This window comes from Hemicordylus capensis, chromosome 13 (genome assembly GCF_027244095.1).
Source record: "Hemicordylus capensis ecotype Gifberg chromosome 13, rHemCap1.1.pri, whole genome shotgun sequence".
NCBI classification, from domain to species: Eukaryota; Metazoa; Chordata; class Lepidosauria; order Squamata; family Cordylidae; genus Hemicordylus; species Hemicordylus capensis.
In genome coordinates, this window is record NC_069669.1 from 20,861,028 (window position 1) to 20,885,075 (window position 24,048).

The window sequence follows — 24,048 nt, forward strand, 5'->3', positions numbered from 1 at the left end:
AAACAGGCCTGGGAAAATTTGATGACATCGGTTGCGCCCCCTTCAAGGTGACTCATCTCCGCATGAAAAACACATTTCCCTGAACCCTGGCGAAATGCACCCAGATGCAAACGGCTGGTGCCTGTGGAACCAAGATCCAGGCCGACTTCGCCTGACAACCTGTCCGGCCTCTTAACGCTAATGCTTACGAACATAATGCTGGTGCCTCCAGCCTGTGTGTAAAATGGATGAACTGTGCACTGCTGCTGTGTCCTTGTCACAACAGCCCGTCTCCAACTGGGTAACTCTGGATGTCAGGCAGAAATGCAGCCGCTTGGCTTCTAGACAAAACGCGCACACAGAGACACCAAGAATTCCGCGCAGGCGGCTTTTGGGACGGCTCACCTTTGCCAAGTACTTCCGGGATTTGCTCTCGTTCTGATGGCGACAGGCGTGCAGGTAGCAGGTGATGGCAGACACCCCGAGATGCAGCTGCCGCTCCTTGACGAAGATGTTCTCCAAGTAGTCCCCCCACATGGCCCAGGCCTTCACCAGCACGTCGTGCATCTGGACAGCGGCCGAGAAGGCCTTGTTGGCTTCTTCGGACCTGGAGAGAACAGAAAGCAAGAGGACACCCCGTGTCATTCACAAGCAGCAGGACCTCCAACAGAAAGAGCGGGTTTCGTGGCACAACGGAGGAAGCCAACATGCAAGCCATTCTTGCATAAGTGGGAAATCTTTCATAGTGCCAATAATAGAAGAAAAAGAAATAGAAAAAATCACCAAATACAAAGATCTACAAATCGAAATTGAAAGGCTGTGGCAGAAAAAGACCCAAATAATCCCAGTGGTAATTGGCGCCCTGGGTGCAGTTCCAAAAGACCTTGAAGAGCACCTCAGCACCATAGGGGCCACAGAAATCACCATCAGCCAGTTACAAAAAGCAGCTTTACTGGGAACAGCCTATATTCTGCGACGATATCTATAACAATTGACAATAAAATTCTGGCATCCCAGGTCCTTGGGAAGGACTCGATGTCTGGATAAAACAAACCAGTTAATAACACCGGTCTGACTGTGTGAACAAGGAATAATAATAAGAAGAAGACGACGACGACTTTGCTTGGAATTATTCGCGAAGAAAAATAAAATAAAAACGGCTTTTGCACTATCCCAGGGGCAGCAGAAGCCACCACTGAAATATCTTCAAGTTATAAATATGCTGGGGGTCATAGGGAGCTACCACCTACAGAGTCAGACCCTTGGTCTACCTAGTTCAGCACTGTCTACACTGACTGGCAGCAGCTCTCCGAGGTTTCAGGCTCAGGAGTCTCTTTACCAGCGCTGCCTGGAGATGCTGCCAGGGATTGACTCTGGGACCTTCTGCATGCAAAGCTGATGCTCTTGCACTGAGCTAAAGCCCCATTCCCCCCAAAGACCCCCAAATATACTGGTTGAGCAAGTGACGCTCTATTCTAGGAACATAGGAATCTGCTTTATACTGAGTCAGACCCTTGGTCTATCTAGTTCAGTATTGTCAGCTCTGACTGGCAGCGGCTCTCCACGGTTTCAGGCAGGAGCCTCTCCCAGCCCTGCCTGGAGATGCTGCCAGGAGTTGAACCCGGGACCTTCTGCATGCAAGGCACATACTCTGCCACTGAGCTACGGCCCCAGCCCAGGCCTCAGCCTCTATTCCCGACGGGACAACCCCGCGCAGGAAGTGCAAGGCACCTGTGCTTCCTGTTCTCTTGGCCCAGCCCCAGCATCAGAAGCTGCTCGCAGCTTTAAACTGAAGTTTGAGAACCTGCAATCACAGCCCGGCGGCCATGCAAAAATGGATGGGAACAGGAGAAAAACATGGCAAACGGAAAATAACCTTATCTGTCAAATAGCTTATTAAACAGCTAATTAGCCTGGGTATTACTCAGCCACTTCATTTCTCGCTAACAGCTTTGCGTGTTCTCGGCACGGCGGCGCATTACGGACGGCGAGCGCTGATAAATGGCTGGCCTGCCTCCTGCTTGCTGCCACTAAGAACGGGATTCGTCTCCAGACGTCTCTTTCTCCTTCCCCCCTCGGGCTATCCATCACTGACACTGCTGGGGACCTCCCCGCTCCACTGCCGGGCTGGTCGAGCGGGAGGCAAGAGGGACGCTGCACCCCACAGGCGACCTCTGGGAACCCCTTTCGCCGACCGCGCAGGAAGGGGCGCCAGGCACTTCTGGCACACAGGCCAAGGGGGGGCAAAGGGGGCGGAGGAACGGCTCAGGGTTCAGTGTGCCGGGCCAAGGACCTGTCAGGCTTGCAGGTGGCAGATGGCATCCTGCAAACGTTTCCGGCAACAGAGGGGCGAGCCAAAGGACTGAACGCAGCGTTTCCCAATCTGTGTGCGGTGGGAACATAGGAACATAGGAAGCTGCCCTATACTGAGTCAGACCATTGGTCTATCTAGCTCAGCCTTGTCTTCACAGACTGGCAGCGGCTTCTCCAGGGTTGCAGGCAGGAGTCTCTCTCCCAGCCCTATCTCGTTGGAGATGCTGCCAGGGAGGGAACTTGGAACCTAGATGCTCTTCCCAGAGAGGCTCCATTCTTTAAGGAGAATCTCTTGCAGTGCTCACACATCAAGTCTTCCATTCAAATGCAACCAGGGCAGACCCTGCTTAGCTATGGGGACAAGGCATGCTTGCTACCACCAGAAGAGCTCTCCTCTCCAAGGGAGACTGGCCAGGAACAGAGGGAGCGCCCTCATACGGAGTCAGACCATGGGACCATCTAGCTCAGTATACCCCGACGGGCAGCAGCGCGCCGAGGTTCCAGGCCGGGGTCTCTCCCAGCCCTACCTGGAGATGCTGCCAGGGACTGAACCGAGGCAACTTCCCTCCCTCGCTCCGCCTTCCCCATCTCCCAGCAGCCAAACATGGGAAGCTGATTTATACCGAGTCAAACCCTTGGTCCATCGAGCTCAGCATGGCCGACACTGACTGGCAGAAGACCTCCCAGGTTTCAGGCAGGAGTCTCTCCCAGCCCTACCAAGGGATTCAAGCTGGGACCTTGGGCATGTTCTCTGCCACGAAGCAGGATGCTCCTGATAAACACAGGAAGCTGCTTTGCACCGAGTCAGACCCTTCACCCGTCTAGCTCAGTATTGTCTACACGGGCTGGCAGCAGCCCTCCAAGGTTGCAGGCCGGAATCTCTCCCAGCCCTCCCTGGAGATGCTGCCAGGGACTGAAGCAGGGATCTTCTGCATGCAAAGCAGATGCTCGGCCACTGAGCTAGAAATGAGGCGTTTGAATTCTACACTTTTGAAATGGACTTGCCCTATAATGCATCAGGGAAGGCGTGTCTCGATGCAGTGAGATGAAGCTCCCAAACTTTGGAGCTGGTTTGCTACCTTGTGCATTGGGGGTGATGTACCCAGAGAGCTGGTCTGTTGGTAGCCAGCATGACTTGTCCTCTTAGCTAAGCAGGGTCTGCCCTGGCTGCATATGAATGGGAGACTAGAAGTGTGAGCGCTGGAAGAGATTCCCCTTAGGGGATGGAGCCACTTTGTAAAGGCAGAAGGTTCCAAGTCCCCTCCCTGGCAGCATCTCCAAGATAGGGCTGAGAAAGATTCCTGCCAGCAACCTTGGAGAAGCTGCTGCCAGTCTGTGAAGACAATGCTGAGCTAGATGGATCAAGGGTCTGACTCAGTATATGGCAGCTTCCTATGTTCCACCCTTCCTAGTACATTATGGGGTGAATCAGCTCCAGAAGGGATGCAAGGGACAGCTACCAATACGCCCCAAAAGGAGGAAAGGGCTAAAACAAAGAACAACCATGTGGCACTTTTGCCATCTCAAAAAAAAAAAGGTGTCCGTGTGTGTGTGTTGAGGGTAGTGTGCTCTGTCACAAATATATTAATTAACTGAATGGAAGCATGGCCTCAGGATGAAAAAGCTTGGAACCCCCCGATTCATCCCACCTGCCTTCGCTGAAGGCCCACGTTGTCTCATTAAAGGCTTAGATTGCACTCGGTGCTAAATTAATCAAATGTCCCCGATTTAAAATTCTCCCTCGATTTCCTCTGGAGAGGCTGGTGGCCCCCTCCTGCCATAAGTGGCTGTGAAGCCCGGCAGTATCTATTGCAACAGCAGATTGATTTTCCACCTCCCAAGCGGCAGCGAAGGGCTTCGCCTACGCTCTCGGCATGCCCGCGAGGCTGCTGGCCAGAGCTGGCTGCAGAGGGATTCGGCAAGCCTGCCCGTGTCGGGGGGCCGGTATGGGACCCGCAGCCGGAGAAGGAGCCCGCTTCCTGAACTAAAGAGAGGGCTGCTTTCCCACAAGGGCAGGAAGCGGTGACGGAAACAAAAGGACCTGCAGAGGGAACGCGCGGGCAACTTGGCCCCTTGCAAATAAGCACCATGTCTGCATCTGTGATTTGTCTCTCATGAGACAAGAGATTTGTCAGGTTGTGGCTTGGAACAGAGGAAGCTGCCATATACTGAGTCTGACCTTTGCTCCAACTAGCTCAGCACTGTCCACACTGACTGGCAGCAGCTGTCCGAGGTTTCGGGCAGTAGTCTCCACCAGCCCTACCTGGAGATGCTGCCAGGGAGGGAACCTGGGGCCTTCTGCGTGCCAAGAACATGCTCTTCCACTGAGGAACACCTGAAGCTGCCTTTTATCAAGCCAGACTCTTGGTCCAGGTAGCTCAGTACTGTCTACACTGACTGGCAACGGCTCTCCAAGGTTTCAGGCAGGAGTTTCCCCAGCCCTACCTGGAGATGCTGCCAGGGATTGAACGTGGGACCTTCTGCATGCCAAGCGAATGCCTCATCCCTGAGCTACAGCCCCATCCCAAGGAAGCTGATGTCTACTGAGTCAGACCATTGGTCCACCGAGCTCCATATTGTCGACTCTGACTGGCAGCAGCTCTCCAGAGCTCAAGACAGAATTTTCTCCTCAAGATGCTGCAGATCGAACTTGGGACCTTGTGCGTCTTAAGCAGATGTTCTAACACTCAGCTGCAGCCCCACTGGAAGAGGGGGTTTGAGATGGTGCATTGGTGTTTCTAGTGCCAAAGGAATAGAACTACACCCCTTTAACCCAGGGTCCCTCACCCCCCACGACACTGCCCCCCCCTGCTTGGGTGCCCAGACGCTGCTAGATTACAAAGCCCATCATCCAAAGCCCTCATGACCAGGGATGGTGGGCAATGTAGTCTGATGACATGTGGGGATCCCTGGCTGGGGCAGTCAAAGAGCCCCTTTTTATCACTTCGTGTGTGTTTGTGTGCATGCATGCTCTCGGGGTCCCAAGTTCGATCCCTGGCAGCATCTCCAAGAAGGGCTGGGAGAGACCCCTGCCTGGAACACCTGAAAAGACAATAATTCCCCTACAATCAACATCCCAACTTACTTCCTAATTATATCCCTGACTCAGCAAAGAAGTGGGTGGTAAGAATCACTCTTCCCACAGAGCTGCGTGGGATTCAGATGACGAGGACTATTACCGAGACTCACCGAAGCGGCCCATTTTGCACACATTTCTACTGTGATTCGCGTCCTCTTATTTACTTCCCCTCTGAGTCACTGTGTATTCCCAGATGTGTGCCCACATCTTCCCCGGCCGTACGTACTTGTTGATCTGGGCCAGGAACATCCCCTTCAGGGCATAGAACTCTGCAGTCATCTCCTTGGTAAAGTACTTCAGATTGGTCGATTCGATCACCTCCAGGCCCTGTCAGACAGACTTCTTTTGTAACAGCAAGATTTGGTAATATACGCATCACAGGCTGATTAAGAAGTTACCAGACACAAACTCATTCCTGCGTACGAAATAAAAAGGGCCTGCAAACTGTGCCAAGTGAATTTTTCTTGCCTGGACACAAGCAATAAAATCTGCACTAGCAAAGTCACAACAGTGTCCTGCTTTTTGCCACGCTTAACTGCTCCAGAATGTAGTACTGGGTTTTTCAGCAGTTGGCTTGACTGAAGGTAGGGGGCATAAATCAGCCCCATATGTACTCCTCACTTAAAAGAAAAATGAAAATTATATCCTCAGGCAAGCCAAATCCAGTGCCGAGAAAAGCAAGATTTTGATGCCGAAGTGATGCCACCTGATGCCGAAGTCGGTGTGGCCTGATCATCTTCTGGGATGAGAAATGCAAGAATGCAATATGAGCATAATTCTTTAGATTTGCACCCTGCTTTTTTACCAGGCTCCCCATAACTCTAATAATAAAACAAATACATACTGAATCAGAGAGTTGGAGAGGGCTTTACAGCCCAAAAGAGCATTCTGGAGAGCTCAAAAGCTCACTTGCTACTTGGCGAGATTTTGGTTAGTCCTGAGTAACAATTTTTGTGAATTTCAGAGTGTTTACTTCCCACTACTCTGACAAAGGGCAATTTCAAGGATTAACGGAGCCAGGCATGTTATCCATATTTCTATGACTGTAGCCATAAGCACATTTTCATGTTTATGTTTATTTATTCATTTATTCTATTTATACCCACAGGCATAAGAATATCTTTTATTATAAGGCCAAAACTTTACAAAACCCTTATATACTCTAGATCAGGGATTCTGAACGTTGGGTCCCCAGATGATATTGGACTTCAACTCCCAGAATCCCCAGCCCCAGTGGCCTTTAGTTGGGGATTATGGGAGTTGAAGTCCAATAACATCTGGGGACCCGGCGTTGAGCATCACTGCTCTAGATAGTGTCTGAAATGTGCAAGATATGTTAGTAGCAGAATAAGAAGTGACATCCCAAAATTCTGATTCCACTACCAAAGTGTTCTGCATGTCGCAGGCCCTATCGGTAATATTGAAATGTGTTGTAAAAACATGACCATATAAAGCAGGAGATGTTCTTGTGCCAGTGAATATATAGAAGATCAATTTGAAAATTTGCTGATGGCTGCAGTCACGGAAAGAGCGCTAACGTGTCTGATTCCATTACCCTCGAAATTGTCCCCAAACTGAACTTGAGTTCAATACTTTGGTTGGTTTCTACATATGTTTTATGGCTCCTTGCTTCTTCAACCAATTACCCAAATCCAAGATGCGGATTCCCGCCCAGTTCTTTCCTGTTAAAAATGGGGGTGTGGGGGGGAAAGATCTTGAATTCTCTTTCTTTGGAGAAAATACAGGTCTGTTTACCTGTATTCAACCTCTCTCTTTTAAAGCATCATCTTAAATTCGGAGTGGGGCAAAATACAGTGAGCCTGTGCCCCCACCCTCCATGGTTTGCACAAGCAGAGTCCTAAGGCAACCCACATGCGACTGCATTAAACCTCTCTCGTTTAAAGCATCATCTTAAATTCAGAGTCGGGCAAAATTCGGAGTGGGGCAAAATTCGGAGTGGGGCAAAATACAGTAAGCCTGTGCCCCCACCCTCCATGGTTTGCACAAGCAGAGTCCTAAGGCGACCCCCATGCGACTGCACTGAAGGCATTGCTGCGCTGTCAAGAGGCTCCCTGGGGCCATGCGCTGGCAGGGGGGACTCTCGCCATACCTGCATGCATTCATTTTTGCCCATGACTCCCGCGAGCTGCAGGTAGCACTTGACTTGCTGCCGGATCTTCTGGAAGCAGTCCACGATGGGCACCGTCGGGATGGTGTGGATGCGGCTCAGGATGTCCAGGGCCACGTTGACCAGGCCTTGCTTCCGGGCGATCTTGCCGTACTGGATAATTGCCGAGGCCGAAGCGTGGACTCCCAGCATGGCGTTGTTGGAGCTCGGATCGTGCTGAGTGCTGTTCTCGTAGGCGCTTACAATGGCTAGGAAAGGCGGCCGGGGGCGGCTTTTAGAACCAGACAACAACGGATGGGCATATCTACCTACGTATCGGGGGTGGGGCTTTCGTGCAGTGGCAAAGCACCTGCTTTGCATGCAGAAGGCCCCAGGTTCCATCCCGGGCAGCATCTCTGGATAGGGCTGGGAGAGACCCCTGCCTGAAACCTTGCAGAAGCTGCTTCCAGTCAGAGTATGCTGGCTGGGCCAATGGTCTGACTCGGTATACAGCAACTTCCGATGCTCAACGGGCTTTAGAACAAGAGGCGCTCTTACCCCTGGATTCGGGGCCGATGTACAGGGCCTCCACACCCCCCGAGGGCCCCCAAATCCTCTTTAGTCTGTCCTGGGTGGTGTGATTTGTGCCCTCAAGTACCCACATGTTAAGAAATGGTGCTTAACTTGCAGCCGGGGGGGAGTGTCTCCAAAGGCCTTTAGGTCCAGGCTCCCAAACGACCTAGGTGGCACCTCTGTTTAGCACAACCACCCCCTCCTTCGGCACCAGCTCAGCAGTGCCCGCCCGGCCCACGGACCCCTCCCTCCGGAGGCCCGCCGCTGCCTTTACCTTGGTAATGGTGCTGCCTCCACATGAAGATGCTGCTCCAGTGGGACAAGTCGTCCGACACGATGGGCAGCCGGTTCCTCCAGGTCTTCACGACCGTCTTCATGTCGTGCAGGCTGTTGTTCCTGCCCAGGTTGGCCGGCTGCAAGCCTGCGTTGATCTGGGCCGCCTCCTGAAGTTCAATGATTTGCTGCGCGGCCTGGAAGGGGCAGGGAGGTGGTCAACATCCCCACGCAGGCCTTTGGGGCGCCTCGGGAGGAGCGCTCGGCTTAACGGCACGTGGCCCAGGAGGAAGGCGGGCTGGCCAGGCCGCTCTTCCTCTTGGGGAGGACACTCCCGATAGATGACCTCTGACTGCTGTCAACCCCCCAGAGAGGAGAGCTGGTCTTGGGGTAGCAAGCATGACTGGTCCCCTTAGCTAAGCAGGGTCCGCCCTGCTTCCATACGAATGGGAGACTTGATGTGTGTGCGCCCTACAAGATATTCCTGCTCTGGGAAGAGCATCTAGGTTCCAAGTTCCCTCCCTGGCAGCATCTCCAAGGCAGGGCTGAGAGAGATTTTTGCCTGCAACCTTGGAGAAGCCGCTGCCAGTCTGTGAAGACAATACTGAGCTAGATAGACCAAGTGTCTGACTCAGTATATGGCAGCTTCCTTTGTTCCTAAGATACAGAATTCACAAGTCCATCCGATTTAAGGACAACTGGATCCTCCTCCTATTCATATTGGTCTTCCAGATCCCTAGAAGGTTGACTTATGCAGGACTGTCTCGCAAGTGGTATATTTATTTTGGGGTTCTCAGCAGCAGGGCGGATTGCTAATGCTCACTTTACAAACCTGTTGCTCTACATTAGTTTCCTACCGTTACGTGTGTTTACATTTTTAAAACATTAATGCCCACATTAGTGAAGAGAGTGTTTATAAAAATGTTTATCTTTATATTTCCTTTTTACTTCATGGCATTTGGAGGTATGGCATACTTCCACCATTTATAAAATAGGTAGTTTTTAATACTCCATGCATATTTTTAAAAATCCGAGTTTTTAGGCTGTTATACGGTGGTGGGTTCTTGCTGGGTCCTTCTGTGCATCAGGTTGCATCCACCTAGGTCCTCTAAAGTGTTTCAGTCTCTTTTGTTGGACTTTGATTCTCTTGTATTTAGCAAGGGGAGAGCAACCGGCCCAACCCAGCCCCAGCACAGCATCCCTCCAGTGGCTGTTGCTGGTATCTCTCTTACGTTTTTCTTTGAGACTGTGAGCCCTCCGGGGACTGGGAGCCAATTTATTTATAGCTATGTAAACCGCTTTGGGGAGTTTTGTTGACAAGCGGTAGAGAAATATGCATCGTATTCCCCTTAGAAGAAGGGCATGTAGCTCTGTGGAAGAGCATCCACCTGCATGGAGATGGACCTTGGGCTGAGCAGAGCCACGGCCTGCATGTGGTGTGCAGCCGCATCATGCATAGGCAGCGCGAATTGCATCCCACGCTTCTCTCCTCTTTGGAGGGGATCGTTGATCAGATGGTCTGAGATGGGAGAACTGGCACAAGGAGATAGTTTTAATTTAATTCTTAAAATGCAAGGCATATTCTACACTCATGTTCCGCCAGGTGGGAGGGGGCACTGCCATTTTGTTTTATTTTCATTTCTCTATGTCAACCGCTTTGGGAACTTTTGTGGGAAAGCGGCATATAAAGATCCGTAGCAGCAGTAGTCAGCGTCGTCTTCCCCAGTCCTAGTCCAACCCTTTAACTCCTCCGATCCTCAATAAGCTCCCTATGAGGGCTGAGCGTGTGTGACTGATTCAAGGTCACCCAGTCAACTCTGTAGCCATGTGGGGATTTGAATCCAGGCCTCTCCCATTTAAACCCAACCAAACAGGCTTATTTTCAAATTACTTTCCCTTCGTAGGTTATCCTGCAAACACAACGTCCCCCAGATTCACCGAGTTACGAACAAATAAGAGCGCCTTGGGTAGCTTCTAGGCAACGACGTGCACTTAATTAAGCGCCAACGACCTACAAACTTCACCGGAATTCAGCTCCTTCCTAGGGAACAAAACGGAATGGACAAAACCATCCACAAAACCTGCTTCTTGGGAAATAAACATTTGGATCGGCTATCCATCAACTGACGACGAGAACTGTCCACTGGCCGCCCATCAGTCTGCACTTGCCGACAAATCTCTGGAAACAAAATGCATTAAGCAAAGTAATACGCAGCCCCACCAACGCTGCCGTCTCAGCCCTCACCAAAGCTTAACCTTCATCCCGCTTCCATTCATCACGTAAATTTAATTTTCGAGCAGGTATTTAATCACTCACTATCTGATATAGGGGGAAAGTAATTACTGCAGAGTAGCTTCATTGCTGCGTCGGTAACTTTGTCATTCACTGCCGATTTTCCGCACGTTTGGCCACGCAAATGCATAGAGAGATCTCGAGCACGCTCCGGAAGGCAGCAGGGAAGCACTAAGCATGTTCGTGAGCAATACTGGGTCTCTCTCACCAGTGGGAGAGGCGGGGTCAAAAGGACACCCAACAACATTGTGAGGTGGGTTCGGCTGAGAGATGGCTCTCTCCCCTTGAGCAAGGTGCTTCTTGGAAACCCATCTTGCTTCCTTCAACCACTAAAATGCAGCCTCTCTTGTAGGGGTTCTTTCCAGAGTCTGTTGTCAAGGAATCCGCCTGCTAAGGAGTGAGGAACACAGGGAGCTGCCTAGGCGGTGGGAAACAGGATGCTGGACTAGATGGGCCTTGGGGCTGATCCGGCAGGGTTGTTCTTATAAAGCCAGACCCTGGCCAGGAAGAACCTTCTGCAACAGGCAGTGGCTGGAGACCAGCAAAAATAAATTTCCTACCCTTTGGGCTCACCCCCTCTGCTTATATTACAGGAAGAAGCCTTTCATAAGAACTGAAGAACATAGGAAGCTGCCCTATACTGAGTCAGACCAGTATTGTCTTCACAGACTGGCAGCGGCTTCTCCAAGGTTGCAGGCAGGAATCACTCTCAGCCCCATCTTGGAGATGCTGCCAGGGAAGGAACTTGGAACCTAGATGCTCTTCCCAGAGCGGCTCCATCCTCTGAGGGAAATCTCTTCCAGTGCTCACACTTCTAGTCTCCAAGGGAACAAGTCATGCTTGCTACCACAAGACCGGCTCACTTCCCAACAACGCTGCTGGATCAGGCCCAAGGCCTATCAGGGCCAGCATCCTGTTCCCCACACCGGAGGCCTCTGGGGAGCCCACAAGCAAGAGGGATGTGCATGCCCTCTCTCCTGCTGCTGTTGCTCCCCTGCCACTGGGATGGAGAAGCATCGTGCCACTGAGGCTGGAGATGGCCCACAGCCACCAGACTAGTAGCCATTGACAGAGCTGTCCTCCATGAATCTGTCTCAGCCCCTTTTAAAGCCACCCAAGCGAGTGGCCATCACCACGTCGCACACAAAGGTCTCTCACCTGGAGAAGGGGTGTGTGGACGTGCGACACCACGTGGGGGAGCCTCCGCCATTCCCGAATCGCCAAGCCGCTGGCCATCTCGACCAGACGCTCAATGAAGTTCAGCTGCTGCTCTTCCGGATGGCAGATGGCCAGGTAGCCCCGGTACATGTTGACCTTCCAGGCCATCTCTTTGGGGCAACTCAGCTCCACCTGGCGACATAAGACCGGCAACAATATTCGTCATCAAAACAACTGTGGGTGTCAGCTGCCCCATAAAAATGGTTTCCTGGGAGCTTCACAACAACACGACAGTAAAAAAATAACCAATAAAAACACATAGAACAAGACAAACCAATTACAACACAAAATTTCAGAAATACAAAATACAATAGCAAGCGTTTAATTTTTTTTAAAAAAAATGTTAAGAAGTGTGAGTGAACAGAATGGTCTTCACCTGGCTTCTAAAAGAACAAAGTGATGGCGCCAGGCAAGCCTCACTGGGGAGGCTGTTCCATAGATGGGGTGCCACCACCGAAAAGGCCCTCTCCCTGGTAGCCACCCTCCTCACCTCATTTGATTGATTGATTTCTATACTGCCCTGCCAAAAATGGCTCAGACCAGCCTCAGTGCAGCCCGAACTGGCCCATTCGGCCAGCTCTTTGGCCCGTTTGGACCCTCCGCCACGGCACGGCAGCCATTTTGGAGGCCACCGCGCCTGCGCAATTGGGTCATGCCAGTTTGGGCTGCACTGAGGCCAGCGGGGGTCCGGACACGAACCAAACCGGGCCAGCCAGCTCCGTGCACATCCCTACTCCAGCCCAGCATCCCTCCAGTGGCTGATGCTCATGTCCATCAGTGCTCCCTCCAACAGGGATTTCCAGTTGTTGTTGACTACAACTCCCAGAATGCCCAAGCAAAAGCCATTGCAGCTAGGGATGCTGGGAGCTGTAGTCCAGAACATCTGGGGATCCCTGTTAGTGGGAACACTGAAGTCCACCTTGTGTTTCTTCTAGACTGTTAGCCCTTTGGGGACAGGAATCCACCTTCTGTATTTTTTTTAATTCCTTTTTCTATGTATATAAATAGCAACAGCAGTCTGAACTCACGCACATATAACCGTATTAATCCAAATGAAAGACGGCTCTGAATTGAAGACGGCCTCCTGATTTCTAATATCCAAAATCTTGGGGGTGGGGGGGGAAACCAGTCTTGCGTTCAGGGAAATACAGTACACAACGGAGAGAGACTACGCCGGCTGATGAGGTGCTCTCCCACCGACATGGGCTCCTTAACGACCAAGGCAAATCTGAGCCTGCTGGACACGCCTCAAAACAGCCAACGTCTCAACTGATCATCTCTTTGCACAGTTATATCACAGAGGATTCTACCTTCCCCTGCAAGAAGGAACACTCTTGGGGCTCTTCCAGACTTACTCTGCATAAAGCAAAAGACTGTATTCTTTCCAGACCAGTGTTTTCTCTAACAGGGATTTCCAACCTTTGTTGACTACAGCTCCCAGAATCCCCAGCTGCAATGGCTTTTGCTTGGGGATTATGGGAGTTGTAGTCCACAAAATCTGGGCATCCCTGTTAGAAGGAACAATGTTCCAGACCTCAATTACTGGCTCAAGCGAGGGCTGAAAGCCATGCCTGTTTCCCGAGCATATCTGCCTTCTCACATCATGGATGTTCATTTTAAATTGCCGGTTTTATGCCCAGACTAATAAAAAATCAGGTATTGACCCTATTCCTTGCACACAAAAAATCCCCTTTTGATTGCTTTATCCACGGGATCATTTCACACAATGGCTGTCTGAGGAAATACACAAGGGTCCTGTATCCTATAAACGGTTGCCTGGGATTTTAATGCCATAATGCCCATTGGATTCAGAAAACAGTTTCACCGCAACTTGAGAAAACTGATCTACAGCTGCCCTTCTCCTCTGGCTTCTCCGGCAGAGATCAACAGTCAAACCACCCAAAGCACCACCGTTTATGCAAGCCATTCGGAATGGTATTCAGTCACATGCGCACAATACACCTCCGGTGAAAGACAGACAGACAGTACAGATGCACAAGAAGCACCGAGGATGTAGGCCTCCACTTTTAGTTCATTACTAAAGGTCTCATTATGGAGAATCTTGTGCTCCAGCTCGCTCCAGCTCGCCTGCAGTCGCTGGTGCCTGTCACATCGGCTCAGCCGGCAAGCTTTCCCAAGGAGAAGCTGTCAGGCGTGATCAACTCACTTGGCTGCAACTCACGGCTCCAGCCCTGCCCGGCAATTTCGCCTTTACTGCACAGCTGCAGAAGGGGGAAGACGCACCCGACACACCAATGGGCTTATTATATAGGGAGTTGCATAATTAGCAAAACGGGCTGGGATTCCGTGAATGGGTGCAGGGCTCCGAATCCTGGTTTTTAGAACTCCCAACAGAGAGCGAGAGTGAATTCCTAACCTTGGGGTAAAATTTAGATCAGGGATTCCAGACGGGGGTACCTCTAGAGGTACTTAGAGGGCTCCCAGGGGGGACCTGCTTGTCCACACTGAAGTCGTGCTGTGTTGTGCCCCATCCAAAAATCGTGGGCTTGAAGCCGATGAGTCCCCAGCAATGTGTCTGCTGCAGAAGGGGAGTGAGGAGGGGGAAGACCCCCTGCTCCGGATTGGCTGGCTACATGCCAAAGCCCAACGTGGCCCTCCCCACAGCCTCACTGACGGGCTTCAGAAAATTAGCATGGAATAGTCACTTGAAGTGGCGCAGCGGGGAAATGCTTGACTAACAAGCAGAAGGCTGCCGGTTCGAATGCCTACTAGTACTGTATCGGGCAGCAGTGATACAGGAAGATGCTGAAAGGTATCATCTCATAGTGTGCTGGAGGAGGCCATGGTCAACCCCTCCTGTATTCTACCAAAGAAAAGCACAGGGCTCTGTGGGTGCCAGGAGTCGAAATCAACTTGACGGCACACTTAAATTCAAACTCCAATTGAAATTAATGGGACAAGTAAACTCCCATTAATTTCAATGGGAGTACCCATGAGTAACAGTCCGGATGTAAGCCAGTGACTGGAACAGCCTGTCCCATAAGAGTGAGATTTAAATTTGTGTGTGCATAACACACACTGAAGGTTTTGTGACCGAAGGGGTATATTTGTTTCGAAAAGGCCAGAAATCCCTGCTTTGGCGGAAGGCCTTCTGGAGAAGCAGTTACAGCCAGCAGGTTACTTGTGCTTGGACTTGCTGAACCCAGGACACCACACTGCACTTCTTAGAAAACGCAGACTATTCACATTAACTAGAGATTCGAGTTGTGGGTTCCTTTAAAGAGAAAAGGGCTTCTTCAACCAGACAGAATGTCTGGTTCCATTACTGACGTGTCTCAGACATTATCTATAATATTTAGAGGGTTTGTAAAAATGGGGCCTCATAGCAGGAGATATTCATTCGCCAGTAGCTATATATAACCCACTTGAAAACTTGCTTTATGAGCACAGTCACTGGGAAAGTGATAACATGCCTGATTCCGTCCCCTTAGGGATTGCCCAAGGTTAAGCAGAGAGCAATTCCATGATGCTCAGTAGAAAGCAAGAGGGCCAGAGCCGGATTAGGGCTGGGGGCTTGAGTGTCACGTCCCCCCAGGCCCTCCATTACAAAGGGCCCAAGGCTGCCCAAAGCCCAGCCCTGTGTGGGATCCCTTCCCCCTGAAATGAAGCCAGCAGCAGCAGCTGCATCAGGTGTGGCTTGCCGCTTAGGGCGCTGGGAAGCCGTAAGAGCGCACCTGTCGTCTTGCTGCTTCCTGAGAGGAGGGACAATGCTTGTGCCTGGGCTGAGACAGCCAGCCTGCGACTTTGGCCGGGGAGGGAGCGGCTGAGCCAGCCAAACGGCCCGCCAGTGTGTGCGAGAGCCTGCCTGCCTGCCTGCCTGGTAGTGCCTCAGGCCGAGTGGATTTGCGTGTTGCTGCTGCCGAGCAGAGGGAGAGCGGGGACAGAAGAGAGCAAGAGGCCGCCTGCTGCTCCTCTTGACGGCCTGGGGGCATTCAGCGTGCTTTTTCCTGACTTCTGTTGAGCTGCCTCGACCTTGAACATAGGAACATCGGATGCTGCCTTCTACCAGTTCAGGCCCTGGGCCCATCTCGCTCAGTATTGTCTACCCAGACTGGCAGCGCCTTCTCCGATGTTGCAGGCAGGAGTCTCTCCCAGCCCCGTCTTGGAGATGCTGCCAGGGAGGGAACTTCTTCTGTATGCAGAGGCTCTTCCCAAAGCGGCCCCATCCCCTAAGGGGAATATCTGACGGTGCTCACACATGTAGTCTCATCTGGTTTTCAATGAAAACCAGGACAGACTGCTTAGCAAAGGGGACAATTCATGTTTGTTACCTCAAGACCAGCTTTCTTTCTGTATCTCTCTGAGCAGCCTAAGTACTTGCTGCTGCTGCTTGCTTCTGCTTGCTTCGTTGGCAAGTTTATTTTGAGAAAGCTATGGAATTTAACTATTGTGTTGGGCTCCACTTGACATCCCCCAGCCTCAGGAACATGGACTCTCCCTCCCACCCCCATGCAAGCGTATAAGCTTCCGATCTAGGTTAAAACAAGCCAAGATTGGTCACGCGGTCTGAACCTACCAATCTCGGCTTGTTCCAATCCACTTGATTCAAATAGCCTGAGATCTATAACTCAATTCAAACCTTGGGTACAGATCTTGGGTTATCTGAAGCAAGTCGGTTAGAATAAATCAGTGGTTCCGACGACACGACACATTTCAGCTTATTTTAACCTAAATAGAAAGACGGTGCTCGTGAGGAGATTGCAGGGAGCAAACAGACACTCACCGCATTTCCACATGATACCGCAATCAGCCCATAAGGTCTGAATGGACAATCACTTGCAGTTGCATGATAAAAGAACCTTTAGATATATGCTACATTTTGAGGGGACCCTCCGGGACATATTTCTGGAAGCCTCAGGTGGCCACACAAGGAAGAGTGAAGGCGGTCTTCAAAAATCCCCCCTGCCTTCCCTTTGCACGTGCCGAAACATTCCTTATCCACTGCTCTTAGTTTGGATGTAGGTGACCAATAATATTAATTACATTACTAATACCACGTTACCTTCCACTAAGACAACACCATTTGAACACGCTCTGCTGTATACTAATCGCTGGAGGCCGAGTTTGCTGCTATTTTAACTAAAGCCTTTGAGCGCTGGGCAGACCGAGCCAACTCCACTCCTGCCACTCGCTAAATAAAACCTCAAGCACACACTATTGATTTCTTGTCAATTTGGTTGCCGGGCGAAGGCGTGCAAGTTCTGAAAGGCAGCCCATTGCGGCCTAGCGCCGGGCAGCTTGCTCTGGAAGAAAGCATCGGAGGATCTATGGCGAATGCATTTTTTATTTGAAATTATGCCATCCACGCTGAAATATATCTCAATTAGCCATCAGGAGTGTTTTATGCTTTCCGGGGGCTTTATGCTTTAACAGAAAGGAACACCAGTTACTTTGCCGTGAAGGCTTCTTCGTGCTGCTGGATTTGGGGAGGTCTCGGGTGGGTTATTCCCCCCCACGTGCTCCAGAGGCAGGACTTCTGCTAATGAGCTGGAAGGATGACCCCACCCAGTTCTGGATACCAGGTATCTGGAGATGCCAGGGATTGGACCAGGCAGCAAGCAACGCATCCCCAGAGTAGTCAAGTCCTCCAAAGAACAAGTCCCTTGGATATAACCAGAGCCAAGAGTCAGCACGGAGGGCTGAGGGGATATCCAAGGGGACCCCATATAGCAACATCCTCAACTAAATAGCACTCCAATATCCCCTGTTTTTCTCTCGACTCTAAGGAACTCCATATGAAGTTGGGGAGTGTGATGCTCTTATTTTCACAGCTGGGGAGAGCAGGGAGTGTCCAGCTCCTCAAAGGAGAGCTCTTCGGTAAGAACGGGTCTTCACTGAGGCCTGCCTCGTCTCTTCACCTTGTCCTGCTGCCTGATGATTCCCGAGGACTACAGGACCACAAAGTACACCTGGAGATGCTCTTGCTTTCCCTCCTCCCTTTCCCTCTCATCTGTCTGCTGGAAAAGAAGCTCCCCAGACATGGGGCAGAAGGCGGGAGCAGCAGCAGCAGCATTTGTCCACGTTATGTTCGCAGATGCCCAGTCAGCCTTTTCTTTCCCTGAAGAGCTCGGGATGACAAGCAAGGGGAGAATCCACTTCCGTGGCCAAAACCACCAGCTGCGCGAGAGCAGAGGGCCCGGCTGCTTTCGTGGACACCAGCTGCAAGGCTGCCACTGAACAATCGCACTCCGTACAACCAAGGAGGAGATGGGAAAGCCCAAGGGCAAAGAGGAAGAGGGCCACTCACCTGCACCAGCGCCTCCTTCATGGCCGTCCAGTTGGAGACCCGCCAAGCACACTCCAGGACGAGGTAGGGATTGATGTGGCCCTTAGACTGGCCGTATTCGGTCAGTGCTTCCCACTGGTTCAGCTCTTTGGAGCACCTTCCAAATGGAAACCCAACGTCAGTCTGGTCGGCTTGAGTTCAGAACGGCTCGACACATTTCCTATGGTTAAGGGATTCCTAACAGTGGGTACTAGCACCCCTAGGGGTACTAGAAGGGCTCCCAGGGGGTACTCAGAGCCCTCCTGCCTCCCCAAGCTGAGGATTGTTGGCTTGAAGCCGATGTGTCCACGGCAGAAGGGGAGGGAGGAGAGTGAAAGCCCACCTCCTCTGCTCCTGATTGGCTGGTTACGTGCTGAAGCTCAACATGCCCCCTCCCCTCAGCCTGAGTGACAGGCTTCAGAAAACTAGCCCTGGGTACTCACAATGAAATTAATAGGACCAGCAAATTTGTCTCATTAATTCCAGTGGCTGTACTCATGAGTAACTCAGTCTGGGTGTATGCCAGTGACTGCAGGAGGCTTCTCAGAACTGTAACATTTCAAATTTGTGCACACGTACACAAACACACAGAGACAATCCCTATGGGGTACCCGAGCTGAAAGCTTGTAATGGAAGTGGTACACTTGTTTTGAAACATTTGGAAACCGTGGATTAATATATAAGTTAGTCGTTGTGTCTGGATATTCTCTGCCGCAAGATGTGGTGATAGCCAACAGCTTGGGTGGCTTTAAGAGGGGTTTAGATAAATTCATGGAGGTCTATTGATGGCTACTAGTCTGAGGGCTATAGGCCACCTCCAGCCTCAGAGGCAAGTTCCCTCTCAATCCCAGTTGCAGGGGAGCAACAGCAGGAGAGAGGAGGGCCTGCCCTCACCTCTTGCCTGTGGGCTTCTTGGAGGCATCTGGTGGGCCACTGTTCAAAACAGGATGCTGGACCAGGGAGGCCTTAAGTTGGGCCTGATCCAGCAGGGCTGTTCTTATGTTATTACAAGACACCTGAAGAAGTACCGAGCACTTCCAAAGAGGCTTAATCATATCTGCATACCCAGGCCCGACGTCCACATGTGGGCCAAAGAGCCTTCCCAGACCTCCGTTCTCCTGCCTCTAAGCCTAGAGGCAGCCTATCACCATCCAGACCATTGATAGGCCTGTCCTCCATGAACGGATCTAAGGTCCACTTAAAGCCAGCCAAGCCAGTGGCCATCACCACATCCAGTGGCAGAGAATTCCATGGTGCGGGGAAAGTTCTCCTTTTTGTCAGTCCTAAATTTCCTGGCAATCTGTTTCATGTGTGAGAGGGAGAGAAAGTTCTCCTTCTCTCCACCCCATGCATGATTTTTATAAACCTTTATCATCTCTCTCTGAAGTCGCCTTTCTCCCAGGCTGGAGATGCCCTTTAAGACACAAACCCTCTTTCTTTGTTGAAGAATAGCAAGAGTTAGCAGTGAACAACTTGCATTGCTTACCGAATCCAGTGGTCCTCCCAGAGCTGATACTCAGGGAAAATAGCAGGAGACGCATTACTTCTTTCATGCTCTTTCTTGGCTTTCTCCATTGCCTTTTCGTAGGTTTCTTGGGCCTTGAAGAAAGCAGAGGTTTATCGGCTTACACCACCCAAGAGAGCAAGCTAACGGGGAAGACTCCTGCCTGAAACCCTGAAAAGCTGCTGCCAGTGTAGACAATATTGAACTGGATAGGCCAATGGACAGGGAAAGGACCATAGCTCAGTGGCAGAGCATCTGCTTTGCATACAGAAGGTCCAGGGTTCAATCCAAGGCAACCTCTCCAGGTAGAGCTGGAAGAGACTCCTGCCAGAAACCTTCAAAAGCTGCTGCCAGCCAGTGTCGACAATACTGAGCTAGATGGACCAAGGCCCTGATGCAGTATAAGGCAGAATCCTTTGTTCCTACATTTTTGACTCCCATAGACACTGCCATGTTAATTTGCGTCATCAACAGTGTCTCTAACCATGAGCTAACTTTCAAAATCAATTTATAAAACAGAAATATTATCTCCCAATATCCTGCTACCAATCTGCTTCAACACGACTTTGGGGGTTAAACATCACATTGTATCTGCTAAATTGGTGAACAAACTTTGCAGAATTCGGTGCAAAGGGTTTAACAGCAAAGAGCTACTTAAAGTGTTCCATGCAAACATTACAGAACCCTGTAGAAGTAATCCTGGAGGACTTTACTGAGCATGTAAGCTTGTGAAAAAGCCCGTAATTAAATGTACTGGTACGCGGGCAGAATGTAGCTCTGTAAGACGTGCTTTGTCAAGGTCACAGGCAGTCCCTATTCGTCAATAAAGGAAAGTTTATGCGTGCCTCTGATACAAAAGCAACCAATTTGCAAGCTAACACCATCTTTATATGGCCTGTTTTTAATCAAATCTCCTACCTGCTCAAAGAAGCCGTGCTGTTCGTAGGCAACTGCCGTCGCCGTCTCGGGGAATTTGCAGCGCTTCTGCCACAATCCGGCCCACATATCCTCTTCTTGCAGCAAGGAATACAGCTCGGCCAGAGAATCAAGAATTTCCTTGGAAGAAGAGGCAGAGAAAAGCAATGGAAACATCGCTGCATGGAAGGCAGGACGGGAAGTCGAGGACAGGGGTCCCAGTGGGACCACGGCCGGATTTCAAAAGTGTGCTGTGGGGTGGAGGATTGGGGAGAAAAGGGGGTCAGGGTTCAAGAGGGCCGCACAATATGAAGGAGCAGCATGAATCCCTCTGGGATAGAATAGCCAACGGAGAAGAGAAGCCCTGAAGGGTAATGTACACAAAAGAGACTCAACGACTCTGGGCGGGTGGCCAGGCACCTGCAAATCAGCTTGCCCGTGGCAAGGGCCCCCAGCCCTCTGGCAAGCAGGAGGCCACACAGATCTCCTCTCCAGAGGCCCCCTTGACATTTCTGAGAAGACAAGGAACAGCAGGAATCCGTTCTGAGCAGCCAGCCAGGGCTCCTGCTGCTTCTGACCATCCCCATACCCCACTGCGAATGACACAAGACCTGATTTCCCCCTGCCCATGTGCCGGCAAAGGATCGGAGTGAAGAGAAGGGGTTGGTGGCAAGCACAAATCATGGCTGGCTACTGAGCTAAGCCCAAATCTATGATTCCCCGGTGGGTGCAATTTCCCAGGACAGATGATCAATGCCCTGTTTTCTTCCCTTCTCACACTGGCTCCCTGCTCACCTTGGTGAGCGCATTTGGGAACATGCAAGCCATCCCTGCAACCTCACTCCCCACCCCGCCCCGGGACAAATGCTCCCCTCCCCACAGCCAATCACGCTTAAGCAGCTCCCCAGCCTTCACCACTGCTGGAGGAAGTCAGCGAGCGGCTTAAGCCAGGTTCTGGAAACACGGCTTGAAGTGGGTTGTAAAGCAACGAGGCCACCATCCGAAAGAGTGCAGAGAGCTTCCTAGAGGGGTGATTTCTGGAGACGTTTGGCAGGGGATGGAGAATATCTTCCCAGACATTTTATTGGGGGGGGGGCGGGGCAGGAATGCTTTCTGGTGACAATCAGGCTGGTTTTTCGAGCCAGACTACCCTTCAGCTGCTGTTGGAGTATAACTGAAGCCCCCAAAGAGACAACATTTTGGATTCAAACCTCACAGAAGAGATATCTAACAGAAATACAATCATCAATATAATTTACCACCAAGATAATATACACATTCAACTAACACAAACCACTATAACCGTATAATCTGTACATTCTACATACATACATCTCAAAATAATAAATCTTTCAGCAAGATGTTTTAGATATTCAACTGGTTCTGAAAGTGGACTGGCTATTTCTATCATTTGGATTATTTTTTTAAAAAAACAACAACATATTCACCTCTGTGAAACCTTACTCTGAGAATCAATTGGGATTCTATTTGCCCTCATATGATTTGGATATTTATTGCTTTGGGATATACAACAACAACAAAATATTTATATACCGCTTTTCAACAAATGTTTCCAAAGCGGTTTACATAGAGAAATAACAAATAAATAAATAAGATGGCTCCCTGTCCCCAAAGGGCTCACAATCTAAAAAGAAACATCAGACAGACACCAGCAACAGCCACTGGAGGGATGCTGTGCTGGGGGTGGGTAGGGCCAGTTGCTCTCCCCCTGCTAAATAAAGAAAATCACCACATTAACAGGGGCCTCTTTGCCCAATTAGCAGGGCTATACATATGTACATTGTACAGTTTATACGGTTGCATTCACTATAGCGATTTGTGTTAGCTGAATGTGCATATTATCTGGCTGGACTATAACTTCCATCAGGGGTGCAGATACACACACACACACACACACACACACACACACGGGGACCCCCCCCTCATTTTATTGATCTCCCCCTCTGCCAAACCTACTAATGCATACCTCCAATTATCCCCCCTACGCGCCCCCTTGTGTCTTTCCTCTCCTCCTCAAAACTTTGAGGAACGCTCCTCAGGTCTTCCCTCTGCCTGCATCCCGGACTCTCAGCATTCCCATCACAATGGCCAGTCGCCAGGGATGATGGGTGTTCTAGGCCAACATCTACAGGACGGCCACAGTTTTGAGTCTGCCGGCCTAGTCCAACGTCTCTTTACCAGAAGGGTGGAGTCAACAGCGACCGGTGTGAAACGGAGCTGGGACGGAATTCTGGGCAGCCACAAAAACCGGCCCATGCACTTCTCGCTTCCTCGCTTCATTTCCGAAAGCGATGCAAAGGACCCAGACTGGTCCGTACCTGTTGGGGCGGAGTGATGCTCTCCTGCTCGTAGAATTCAGTGGTCTGCTTCGGCTTAATCTGGAGGCTGAGTCCTTTCTCGAAGGCCTGGTGCTCCAGCATCAGAGTCGAGCGGAACCAGAGGTTGTGCGTTTTGCCCAGGTACTTCAGCACGCAGGGCCTGATGGGAATGGGGGGGACGCACTGCGACATGGCCTCCACAAAACAGTTCAGCGCGCTGGGCTGGCAGTCACGCTGCACTTGGTGGCTGCCGCTGCACAAGAAAGGGCTGATTTCGCCTGCCAGAGCCTGAGAGACGAGGGAGAGCACAGGAGAAGAGGGAGAAAAAATGGCATCTGTTTTCCTGTTAACTTGCTAGGTCATCCGAACACGGCCATATTAATCTCTTTGGCTGGTTCACCCGTAATAAAACTGGTCCTCCACATGCCTCGGGGTTTGCAGTGCTGGTTCGGAGGGCAAACCCTAACCAGAGTTTGCCACTTTGGCCAGAACACTAAAGCCATCAGGAAATAACAAGCAAGGACCCGAGATAACTTGTTGCAGTATGTCCCTGGTGTGCCTGTGTCACCTGAGCCTGTGCCTGGGCCTTGTAAACGCTGATTGATTGATTTAAAATAGTTAAACCCAGCCCCTCCAGTACATTACTGCTCGGGGAGGCTCACAACATTTATAAAACACTTACAATATAAAAACAGACTAATACAATTAACCAAATTAAAAATCCAAGCTAGAACCCTCAAGTTTCAGGCATCTTTTCCCCTCAGAAGCAGAAGGGGGTGTGACTGTCTTGAGGGAGTATTCTTCAAGCGGAGAAATTTCCGTTCTTTTGGTTCAAACCTTCCTCCTCTTCACTGAGCCAAAATAAATTCCCACTCTTTTTGTTCACGCCCTCCTTCACCCTCCTTTCCACTCAGTTCCAGTAGCTCTGCCCACCTGCTTGTCTGTTAAGTGCCCCCTGAGTCTGTGAACATTCCACTCCACTGAGTTAGATTGGGGCAGTTTGGGGGGATGGGTGGGTTGTCCCCTTAGGTTTTTTCTGCAGATTTTTGTGAAACAGACATATCTGTGGGTTACCCTGCCAGTACCGCCCTCTCACCCACAGGCGCTTCCATTATACATTCATAAAGATCAGAACACTTCCAGTTCATTGGGAAATAGAAATAAGACTG

General features: G+C 50.8%; 1 protein-coding gene across 12 annotated transcripts in view; it reads right to left on the reverse strand.

Annotated features, from left to right (window-relative positions):
- TRRAP (transformation/transcription domain associated protein) overlaps positions 1-24,048 on the reverse strand; it is a 251,773-nt gene that overhangs the window by 30,674 nt on the left and 197,051 nt on the right. For all 12 annotated transcript variants that reach the window (XM_053276785.1, XM_053276784.1, XM_053276783.1 and 9 more), the window contains 9 exons: positions 22,880-23,167; positions 20,544-20,681; positions 19,608-19,720; positions 18,104-18,239; positions 11,776-11,967; positions 8,326-8,521; positions 7,482-7,747; positions 5,598-5,698; positions 385-586 (listed from right to left, as the gene is read on the reverse strand). In XM_053276785.1, the coding sequence (XP_053132760.1) occupies positions 385-586; positions 5,598-5,698; positions 7,482-7,747; positions 8,326-8,521; positions 11,776-11,967; positions 18,104-18,239; positions 19,608-19,720; positions 20,544-20,681; positions 22,880-23,167 (1,632 nt within the window). The remainder of the gene's footprint in view (positions 1-384; positions 587-5,597; positions 5,699-7,481; positions 7,748-8,325; positions 8,522-11,775; positions 11,968-18,103; positions 18,240-19,607; positions 19,721-20,543; positions 20,682-22,879; positions 23,168-24,048) is intronic.